Here is a 12,212-nt window from a genome sequence, read left to right on the forward strand (position 1 = left end):
CATGTGCATAAGTGAAATGGATTATGGTATTTAAGGACCATGAGGGATGGCAACATTGTGGAGAGTTCTTCATTCATCAGGAGATTGACCATGATTCATGACAATGATGATGATGTTGCTGCTGAAGACTATAAAACCTATATAAGGTTGAAATAGTTCATTTTTAATTAACACCCTCATAGTGAACACAATGAAGATGGGGCCGATTATTCCAATTTATCTCATTAAGAACTAATTGAAGTTTTTAAATAGCCATGTGAAAAGCAATTGCAGCAAATACTGCTTATCAATAATTACGTGTCAACATTTCTTAATACTTATAATATATTTTTCCTGTAAAGATGGAATTCCATTTTTTGTTGGCAATTGGGATTACTGCCATTGTTGTGATAGTGTATTTACTGAAACTCTTGACAATTAAAAACAAAGTTTCTAAAATGTGCTTTTCTCTGAAATGTTAAGCAATTTAAATACACGAGTTCAGCACAGAGGAGATTTCTGCATTTTAACCGCACCTCCTTGGGGAACACGACACATTTTAAATAACATAAAATAGAGCGTTTTAAATTAGCTATGCATATTTTTTTGCTGTTAATTAAAATAGCAAATAAGCCATTAATGATGTTTGCATGTGTAAGTCGTTTCCCCTTTTGAGCTTTCGATATGGCAGCGTCGACAACAGCGGCTACAGCAGCAGCAGCGGTAGCAACTGCAAGGTTGTCACGCCGCAAAAAATGGGCGGCCGGTTATCAAAGCTTCCAGCTTGCAACGGATTATCCAGCTGTAAAAAAGAGAAAAAAAAAACCCGCGCCGGCCAAAGCTAGCCTCTCACTCTGCCGGCAGAGCCGCTTTCCCCCCCGACGCCGACGGCTCGTCAAGCCGAGATTGCCGCTGCCGTGGCGGTCGCCCACCTCTCTCGCAAGAGCGCCCCGTGTAGCCGGTGGCCGTGCAGTCGCAGACGTAGCGGTTCCAGCCCTCGCGGCACACGCCGTGGTTCCGGCACGGGTTGGAGCTGCACTGCTTCGGCGAGTCCTTGGCGCAGAAGGGCTTGACGCCGGCGGCGTTCTGCTGCTCGGCAAGCTGGCGGACGTCCTTGCTCTGCCCGTCGATGAATAGGTCGCGCACGCACCCGACGTAGCCGATGTTGAGCAGCGCCGACCACAGCTCGGTCGGGAGGAGGAGGTCCGCCTTGTCTTCGGGAAGCCCGCCCAAGAACACCTCGCTGTCCAGGTCGAGGATCTCGTTGTCTCCGCCGGCGGTGAACGGACTGCGCTGGCTGTTCACGGAGATGCTGCCTAAAGCGGCGGCGGCAGTAGTGGCGGCAGAAGCAGCAACAAAGGCAGCAGCAGTAGACAACACAATGGCGCTTAACACGAAGGCTTTCACGACCAATATTATCCATAATAGAGATTTTTATTTTGGGGTTACATCGCGTGAATATAAATGTTGCCGTTAAACCCGCCACCACCCGACGGCCAATTAGTGAGGTTTGTCACGTAAACAAAACATGAAAATTAATTACTTGTTCAGCACACCGGTGTGTTGGAGAGTAAACCCACAACATTTACAATTCCAGCACGATGTTTCGCCGGTGATGACAACCAGCCTCATCAGGTGGGTTCATTGACACATTTATATTTGCGCGATCCAACCCAAACAACAACAAAACTCGATTATGAACAACGGTGCTTACTTAAGAATAGCTATGCTAGAAATAATACAATCACTGCAACACCATGTGGATTCATACAGCTATGGGATTTCGCCTTCATTCACAGCCAAGGCCAATCCACTGCTGGATGAAGGCTCCCCCTCCCCTAAAGCTGCTGCCACCTCTCAAAATCATGTTACAATACAATCCAGCGCCTGCACACGGACTGATGCCATCACTGCAATCCGTCAGTGGTGGATGTCCTCTTGGATGCGTTCCTATTCCTTGGCCTCTGCCATGATTCTTATTATTGACCATCGACCATCGTCTCTTTCAGCAACGTGTCCTGCCCAAGCTGACTTGAGATGTATCTAATAAGTAATCGACAGTGCTTTGTCAATCCACTATTGGATTTAGGCCTCAGTGGAACATGTCGGTCGTGGGGGGGGGGGTGATTGATCATACTTCACCATGCTGGTCAGTACGGGTTGGTGAAAGAATGGGAGGCCCACAGGGTCGGTTCAGATATAACTCGCCACTGACATCATGAGACACCAAGCCAGCATCTGATATTGGGGATTCTACCACAATGTCATGTTTATTTATGTTTTTAACAAATGAAAAATGCTTTCAATCAGCTCAGTTTAAAAGTGCGAAAGATCCAGGCTGTTTCAAAATATAAGTAGTTCACTATCCCCAGGGGGTCAATGCAACCGATCTCAAGGTCAACGCAACCGATCTCGAAAGCTAGCCAGGGTTAACTCTGGATGGCGCTTGGATGGGTGGCCAGCAGGCGCATGCAGTTTGATATAGACAGCTGCTGCTGCTGGGCACTGTGGTGGGAAGCATTGGGCAGGGCAGCAAAAATTATTGTTGTGCTCCACTTCCTTGCCCCCCGCTCCCTTCACTAACCCCCACTGACCAACATGGTGACGTCAAATAACCCCTGCAAGTCTACATGATGTGTCGAGGCCCTCATGATGTGGTGAGGCCCTCATGATTTGGTGAGGCCCACATCCAACAAAAGGACTTTACATGCACTTGTACACCCACAAAATGTAAACGAAATCAAAATGTACAAGAATGGGTCACTGGGTTATTTTGCAATACATTGGGGAGCAAGTCAATGCCATCATTCAAAGATGAAGAAAATTAAGTGGTCTTAGGTGGGACATCAAAAGAAGGGATGATAAACAATGGTCAAGAATAATCAGTGAGTGGCAGCCAAGAAATGGAAAGCGTTCAATATTATGTCTACCAAGGAGTTGGAGTGATGAAATCAGGATGTTTGCAGGTGCTGGGTGGATTATTACATCACAAGATTGTGCAAAGGTAGCAGCGGCTTGGAGATAACGTTATCAAGCGATGGATTGACCATGCCTGATCAGAATATGTATTTATACTGGAGGAATCCGATGAGCTATAAAGCTATTTTTCACAGATGTTCAGTAGGGGAAGGTCAGAATGTTACAACAAACAGTACAAAACACGATCAGAGTGCAAAGTATAGGAAAGGTAAACAAAATCACTTAAAAAATATACAAATTTAACAAAAAATTATTTTACCAAGTAAAGCCCACTGAGATATCAACTTATTTTTCAAAAGCGACCTGACCACAAATGACAGCTCAACAAAGTGGCTTATCATGTGGACATTTATATCAGCAAAATAATGTAAATAATCTAGACGCATGTTGATTCAAAATGTGGAGGACCCAGAAAAAAAATGATGATGACATAGATTACAAACCTACCTTGTGACGGGCGTAATTCGTTCAGACAGCCGCGAAACGCTGAATAGCGAACGGGCCTCACCTGTCCTGCCGTCTCGCTGGAAGTCAACGTGGTACCATTCTCCGTCGTTGACATTGCTCTCCGTGGCCTTGAGCTTGATGGTGCCCGAGCCCATGTCCAGCAGAAGGAAGAGGTGGCCATCGAAGAGTTCGATTGCAAAAAAGTCGCCTTTCCTACTCCGCAGGCCCTTGCTGTCCTTCACTTCGCTCACTTTGCCCTGGGTGAAGATGATGAGGCCGCTGGGCTCCGTGGTGCGGAAGTCAAACGAGATGGAGCCCGTGCGTTTGGTCTTCCACTTTGGCAACGTGATGAAAGCCTCGGGTGCCTCAAAGGTAATGGGATCCAAAGCGGCGACATTCTCGCAGGTGAACGAGATCTCCCCGACAACCTTCATTTTCGGTTCGCCTTCCTTGGCCAATTTAGAGAGCTCCAGCTTCTGGTCGCTATTTTTGTAGATAACCTGAGGTGGTGGGGGGGGGGGGGGTTACAAAAAACACACGACCAAATATATTTTGCAAACTGCCAACCGAAGTTCACTGTCTCACATCCCGATAGGAAAAATCAAACACAATGATGGTCCAAATGAAGTGTGTTTCTGGTGGTGGTGGTGGATTACGATTGATGTCGCTGATGATGCAACCTTGTTTAAAAATGGGGTGCCAGGGAATGCAATAATTCTGGGGGGAGTGCACAATGCAGTTAAAAGTTGAGCGCTCTGTAAACAAACGTTAAACTTTGGGCAGAATGACTAAGGATACAATACAATCTGCTTTTGTCAATCGTGCAATCTGCTTAGGCTGTCGCTTTCATTGTAAACCAGGAAAGGCTACGATTCCCATTGCTTAATTGACAATACAATTTTTGAAACCTTCAGTAGAGAGTTCAGCTCCTCCCCTTAACACTACAGGGCTGCGATGATGCCTTCTTTTTCCTCGTTTTACTTGCAAGCTGTAGGTTTAGCGATTCATTTTCAGTGGTGGTTTACTGCAATATAAAACTTAACTTTAGTAAAGTTGCTGATTTAATAATACAATGAAAGACAAAAATCCCTCGTGTAATCATGTAGACCATTGCGGCAAACGCTGTTAGCGAGCACCTATTAAGGCTGGAACAGCGCATGAGGGGGGCATGTGGCCAACATCACACGTGACCACACGTCTCCCCAGTGCTGTTTGCACACCACACGAGGTACTAATTTTAGGCTTGGAGAGGTCCAGGAATGGTTCTGATATCACTGAAAAACAAAACTATTTTTTATTTTACCAGGTAAGGCCCACTGAGCTATACAGCTCTTTTTCAGACGCAACCTGGCCACAAATGATAGCTCAAAGAAGTGGCTTATCTAGTGGAAATGCATATTAGCCAACTACTCTAAACGTATGTTGATTCTAAATGTGGAAGGAAAAACCAGGGGACCCGCAGAAAAGCCCACGCGGAGAAAATACAAACTCAAAATATTCAGCAGGCGTCAGGGTCAGGATCGAACCAACGACCCTCTGCATACCAGGCAAGGTAGTTAACATCTAGTCACCACAGCTAACATCACTTGCCACTGATATTAGCCATGGATAGAAATCGAACTCAAGGCGCCGGGTTTGTAGCAGAGCTGGCCAGCTACTACGACGTCATTGCTACCCACAAATGACACAACAGACACATGTCCAGTCACAATATACTTTTCCTAAGATTAAATCTATGAATTCTATTAGGTGAAGGGTGGCTCCGGGGTCGGAGCACTTAGTTGGCACCACTGGGTTTCAAAATGGGTTTCGGCCGCCCGTTATTAAACTGGGTTATAAAGTGTAGCAAGTTTATAGTGTCAGCCCAGTTAGTTACCAATGGATAGAGAGAAAAGAAAAAAAAATCCATCACAACAAATTTGGGGTTTCACTTAATTTGGCAACATTACAGCTCTGAGAATGAAAAATAAGTTGAATTGCCATGAGATGAACATCTATTTAATGGGGTGTAGTAAATGGAAGGGATCTGTGACACATGATTCCACTGACCATTCCCTTACATGGGTTGCTGCTCTATGCGAGAGTTCCGAATGGATATTTTTTCCTCACATGACATGATGCTGATAGCACACCTTAAATGAATTTCGGAAAATCTGCTAAACAGATTGAACATTAGCTTAAAATGGGTACAATACAAAAGATTAGGAACCACTTAGACAAGCATATCGTTTGGTCGTTCACAGTATCAGTGCATAACCGTGTCTTAATAAGCTTGAATATCAACTTATTCGCGGATAAAAAAAATCACCTTTTGTTTTTTTACAGAAAGCCCAAAGATTAGGATCTAATTTTGAATTCGTAGGGAGTCCATGCAATGTTCCACGGAAGAAATTAAGCTCTCTAATTTGAACGCCTGCCTCCAACTACTGAGTAAGCCGAATTAATCATCGCATCCGTCAATCTACAACTAACGAGCATGCAGATGGCACCATTTTTAAAGCATTAGTTTGGTCGTCTCGTTTAAAAAAAATACTGATTTTTTTTTTATATACTCGGGCCTAAATTGCCTTGAAGAATGATGAATACAAATTAATTGTAGGTGCAATTTTTACCATTCCAATTATTTTTGTTTTAATTTGTCAAGATTCAACCTTCTCTCAGTCCACTGTCGTTTTGTGCTAGAGATGCGGAACATTGTAATGTCAGTTGCAATTTGTGCGTTGATAAGAAAGTGCTAAAGGTATTTTATTTTCCTTAAAGTGTCTCATTTAATATGTGCTGATTGTCGGTGATAATGGTGTTATTAATATCAATTGATTGTTTTAATGTTAAATAATATAGCGTCGGGTGTTCAAGCGAACTCTGATGAGATTTATGATGCTCAAAGCATGAGGATTAACACATTCTGAATGTAAGTACACATAATTTATGCAATATTTCTTTAAGACCCTGTATTCGTTCTCTGCAAATTTTGGCGCTTTTTGTTTTGTTGTTGCTGTGCTCATGTAACCAAGGATCTCTTCTGTAAAATAGCTGGGCAACTGGCTGAATCATCCGTGTAACAAATCCAAATAAACTTCAAACTTAATATTCAGGATGTCCTTAAAAAATATTTTAAAAAGTAAGCGTGCAACCCTGCAATTGCTTGCTCACTCTCCTGCAGACAGAATGGCCACCACCTGAGAGCGGTCTCGAGACCTCTCTTTCTCTTTCGAGGGTATTTGGCCTACTCTTCTATGCTGGCCAAGAATCTTGGCAGAGGTGGGAATGCCCAGTTTAGCCTACGACACTCGGCATGTCGGTTGACTAACTGTGATGTACCAGTTTATACTACTGGGTGGACAGAGGCAGGAGGGTTTAAGAAACCTTTCCATTGTTTCACCTGCCATGCCGGGACATCAAATGTAACTGGCGAGCTCTGGATTACAAGCCCAATGTGTCCAACCATTGCACCACAGCAGCATTCACTACCCAAACTTTAATGATATTTACTAATTTTCCCCAAATGTATATGGCATTATCGCATGATATGAAGAATCAATTTTTAACTCTCATCAGAGAAAAGTGTGTCGCATGTGTCGGCACTAAACTGTGGAGATTTTTTAAGGAAATTCTCACGCAAAATTATTCAAATGGCCTTTGCATCCTTTACACATGAGCAGTTGCACTGTGCCACACAATCCGCGAATTGAGATTGTTTATTGCAGCCAAACGGATAACTTTAATTCTCACATCTGGAATTTTGCCAAATCAAGTAAAAAACAACTGTATGTAATTATTTTTGTGCAGTCATTGGTGACAGAGCTGAAACTGTCAACTCACTACACTTGAAAACCTGGTTTAATCACAGGTGCCTGCCCAGATTTGAATCCAGGACCCAGTGATGCCGGATCGATGCTCTGACCTTGAGCCACCTGGCCACCACAAGGATCGGCTTTTAAATCCATACAAAAGGCAGCTAATCTGTATGTGGGTATGTGTGTGCGTGTGAAAAAAAAACCTCCTCGCCCGGTGAACCAAGTTCAATAAATGAGAAGTGATATGAAAGCTTATGACATGTAGTTTCTGTGAACAAGGTGGAAATTACAACAAAAATATATTGACCTTTGACACAACGATTTGGCTTATCGTCCCTGTCAATTCTTATCCACTCTACCATTTGCAATATTGTGAAATCATACGATGGATAGACATGCACCATTTCAATGGGTTTCACACTATATTAAATGGTGAGTGGCAAGGGTCAGGTGAGTTTATGACTGGTGAGTGGTGAATGTCAAATGAGCCGTGAATGTCAGAGAAGGGTTATTTGAGTGTCATGTCACAGTTATGTCACCCCGTCCATAGGGCGGGCTGCCCACCAGCATTGTATAAGAGAATACATTGTTGCTTGGCAATATCAAGTTTCTGCTCACTCTAATTGTAAAATAAAGTGCCTATAGGCCAGCTTAGAAAGTCTCAACACGTTGGAAATAACATAAAAAGAGTTAAAAACCCTTCGACGACAATGGTAGCCTTCAGTATAAAATCTACTCCTGAGCAATAAGTCACATATCGTCCATTTTATATACTTAGAAATTATCTCAAGAAATGCATTGCGGTGCGAATAAATTTAGCAAGTCCTTCCATGCATGCGTTTTCATATATGGAGTGTGCCTCTTGGGCAAGTGTTAATATTAAGCACTGGCAGGAAAATCAATTTTCAATTTAGGTTCTTTGCAATTGGGATGTACAAAACCTGGGTTCTGGCCTACGATTTCGAACATCATGCAAGGCTGAGTATTCATCTTTGTGAAAACAGACAGCTGAGAATTCATATTGCTCTGACACGGAATTACATCGTGCTCCTGTGTGAGTACATTTACAAACAGCCACCGGCTTTGCAGGGTGACTTTTTACATCCCATGTTGCCCGTGGATGTCATTGAGCTAAAGAATTGACATGTTACGTTGCATGAATTAACACAATCTGGACGTTCGTAAAATGGCTTTCAAAAACTATGCACTGCCTCTGACTTTAGGGGTAAAAAGTATGAAGTATAATGCCACGTAGGACGCTGTTGTGGTATGATGTTCGCACACTGGATGTGTACTTGAGAGGTCATTGGTTCGATTCAATCTCCTGGCGTCGCAATTTAAACAATGGTTTCTTGAATGCCCCCCCCTGGCCTCCATCTACCCAGCAGTAGTACTACTGTATTTTACCAGTTTAGGTACACTGAGTTATGTAGCTCTTTTTCAGAAGCAACCTGCCCATAAATAAAAGCTCAACGAAGTGGCTTGTCACGTGGACATTTATAGCAGCCAAATACCCTAAACGCAAGCTTCTAAATGTGGAGGGAAAAGGCAGAGGACCCGAGAAAAATCCACGTGACCACGGGAAGAACAAGCAAACTACAAATATACAGGCGCCATGGGTCGGGACATAACGCACGCTCTCCTGTATACGAGGCGAGATAGTTCACATCTCACCACTGCCGCAACCTATCAATGGGTACACCCAAATTCAGCCAATCAGCAGATCGCATGTGGTCGAGCAAAGCGTGGGTATTCACAGCTCTTCCAAGACATCTGGCCAGTATGGAAGAGCAGGCTAAAATAGCTCCTGGAAGGGCTCTCTAGAACTCCCTTTAGTGTAGGAACTTCCAGCAGCAATGGCATGAGCAAGCTATTGCAGTGCTGCACCTTAACCTTTTACAATGATGTCACTACCATTCAGTTGCTATTGCAAATAGGAGCCAAGGTCAATAAACAAAGGTACAGACCTGAGGAATTACCATCCGTATTGACAGGAATGTAAATTTGACTCCACATACACACAATACCAAAACAAACTGCTACGGACATCACAAAAGTAATTGAAAAAGCAATTTTGCAAAACTGTACAGTATTTAATTTAAAAAAATCTAAGAACATACAAAATATCAACATTATGAATATTATTTAATTATGCAATGTGTACATGTACATTATGATATTGCAAATGCAAATGTGTGTTTATTTTTTTGCCTGCCATCACGTATACTGTGCCTTATTTAAAATTTTAAACTACAAAAATAGCATGCAATATTTATATTGTTAGCAAGTCAACATTTCTTTCCTATAAACTAAGGGAGAGATGTATTTAGATCTCTAAAGCTGTCCTGCCAAGCGTCCTTCACCCCCCCCCAGCCCCTTGCTTTCACCAACTCATATTGACCAGTGTGGTGAAGTATGGGGAGGGACTTCTTCTAGTAGGGGATTCAGTAAGACTGAAATGAGTTTTTTGACTGAATTAATAATATATGCATACAATTAAACAGCTATCTTACAAAAAGTTCAGGGAAACAAGCCATTAAAGCGAATATTCTTTAGTTTAAAAAAATCCCATTACTCAATGTCCAAGCAAAAAGCAAATTGATTTCAGGACAACAGATTATCTAAAAATGCAATAACTTCTGTGACAGGCTATTTACTTATATAAGTGATAACTGGGAAGATCAATGACATTTGTGACATGAAAGTTTATATTTTATCCCCACACCGAAAAAGACGTGGGTTTAACGGGGGAGGTATTTGTCTTACTGTTTCTTTATTTTTCCCCATTGCTATTTTTTTGCGATGGGCAATAATATAATAGATTTCGGTTATGAAGGCAAGGTTCACGCTGAGAAAATTGGAAAATAAAAACAATGAAATCAATAAAACACATCATATTTCATCTCTTTAAAAGTCTTGATGAATCATTATTTATGGTTTGCCACTGATATAAATTACACGCACCGTGGCAAAGTTTAATTAACAGATATTGACTTTGCTTTGGAAATCAATTAATGCAATTTTGACAAAGTGAGGTTGCTTTGGTCGAGAGGTGGAAAATATTAGAGATCAGGACCAATATTTTGGTAAAGATATGCTCACGCAATTTATCATTAACATGATTGAAATGGACATAGACTTATGGTGAAGCTTACTCAGAGCTCCTTTTGAAGGATAGATCATTGACCGAATTACCAGTGCCTGTTGTATTTATATGTTTTGCCTGCATTGTTTTTTCCCCCACAATAACTACCACAGGTAATTGCTACCGACTGTAGGCTGCACAGCACTTCAATCTCGCAAGGGTGACATATCAATGCTTTTATAACAACGGTATTGCATATAGTACAGTATAACAATAAACGCAATAATGTGAAGTGTTTTTTTTAATTAAATCCTTGCCACTGTGGCTGAACAGAAAATGTTAATCATGTCATTTTCAGCAGCATAAAAGTAGACAAAGAATGACCTTCATATGCCAAGTTTTATCAGCATTCTAAATACTCTGCTGCTGTGTTGCCGTTAAGAATCATCCAGTATTGGCAAGACACAGGACTAACCGAGTTGAATGCATAGCGGTTCTTCTCTGGGACAGAGATTGATCACACCAGCCCATTCCGTTGAGTTACAAATCTGGAGGTTAAAAAATTGCCTTTGGTTTTTCAAATTCCCAGCCGTTTATCTTAATCTATAGAAGACTACCCTGAAGGTCGGAAATGGCACGGGAGAATAGAGTGTGTTCGCAGTAAATTAGCTGCCATAATTTTCAATCAGTCAGTGAAAAGACCCTGCATCTCATTAGAGGGAGAGGGGGAAAAAAACCTTCAACACATCACATATTTTACGCTGGGTTTGAAATCAAAACTTGCAGTTACATATTTCTGCCCACTTAGTATATACAAAACAAGAAAAAAACATATAGAGTGTCGGATATTTTTTTGCTTTTAAATCACAAGTGTCATTTATTTGATTATTTAAATTCATTTTAAAATGGTCACATTGAAGTTGCTGAAGAAATTCATTTGGAAAACATTAACAGAATATATGGTACAAATATGTGCTCACTTATAACAAGAGATCAAATTAAGGCGAAATCCCCTGGACAAAGTACTTGAATTAAAGTGATTTAATGCTTTACAAACATGCAAATTAGCATATAAATACAGTCTGAACAATTGTGATTAAATTAAAACAGCTTTCCAATTGCGTCGCAGGCAACACCTCAAACTTACAATCAAAAGGACATCCATTCAACCATCATGCAGCATTAAATTTGAACAAGCTTGCTTTTAAAAAAAGAACACCCCCCCCCCCCACCGTAGCAATTAATTATATTACATAACGTGTAATTTTCAATTGATTGGACGTGTTCTTTTTTTTATCAACGACCACAATTTTGGACTATCCGCCGCGACAAAGGCCACGACAAAGGCCTGGGCAGCAAGGGGCTCGGAGTGACAGCGGGAGGGCTGCCTCGTCTGGCGTACCTCCTTCAGGCAGCCCATGAAATTGTTGCTGATGGGCGATCCTGGAAGGTCGGCCGTGTTGGGGCTGCCGCCCACGTAGAAGAAATCATCGGAGCCCAGCATGGTGTAGTCCTCCTGCGTGTAGCCCGTGGACGTGAGGATCCCGTCGACGGATATGGTCACCTGCGCGACAAGGGGAGAGCGACGCGCGTGGGTGCGGTCTGCGTGATGGCGGTGTGGCGGCGCTCGGGGCAGGCGTCGACCCGTTGGTGGCCTTGCAAGTGACGCTTCCTGAGCCGCAATCAAAAGCGTTTAGTTTTGTTTGTTTGTTTCGTTCGTTGTCGAAGTCCCATTTTTATGTCTGAAATTTGAATGAGCACAACGGCGCAACGATAGCGATCCCTGCGACTTTCGCGAGATTAACACCAAATTTGATGAGCGCTGCTTTTGCTTCGCTTTACGATATGCATGTATGCAAGTATTGAGTGCACACAGTGTACGGAACGGACGCCTGATTAGTAAATGCACCGCGTACACAATGTTG

General features: G+C 42.5%; 1 protein-coding gene across 40 annotated transcripts in view; it reads right to left on the reverse strand.

The window, feature by feature from the left end:
• LOC116947744 (neurexin-1-like) overlaps nt 1-12,212 on the reverse strand; it is a 401,559-nt gene that overhangs the window by 274,573 nt on the left and 114,774 nt on the right. For all 40 annotated transcript variants that reach the window (XM_032963829.2, XM_076070792.1, XM_032963826.2 and 37 more), the window contains 3 exons: nt 11,690-11,851; nt 3,467-3,905; nt 912-1,295 (listed from right to left, as the gene is read on the reverse strand). In XM_032963829.2, the coding sequence (XP_032819720.1) occupies nt 912-1,295; nt 3,467-3,905; nt 11,690-11,851 (985 nt within the window). The remainder of the gene's footprint in view (nt 1-911; nt 1,296-3,466; nt 3,906-11,689; nt 11,852-12,212) is intronic.

This window comes from Petromyzon marinus, chromosome 31, assembly GCF_048934315.1.
Source record: "Petromyzon marinus isolate PM22_M1 ecotype Great Lakes invasive population chromosome 31, UKy_Petmar_22M1.pri1.0, whole genome shotgun sequence".
Taxonomy (NCBI): domain Eukaryota; kingdom Metazoa; phylum Chordata; class Hyperoartia; order Petromyzontiformes; family Petromyzontidae; genus Petromyzon; species Petromyzon marinus.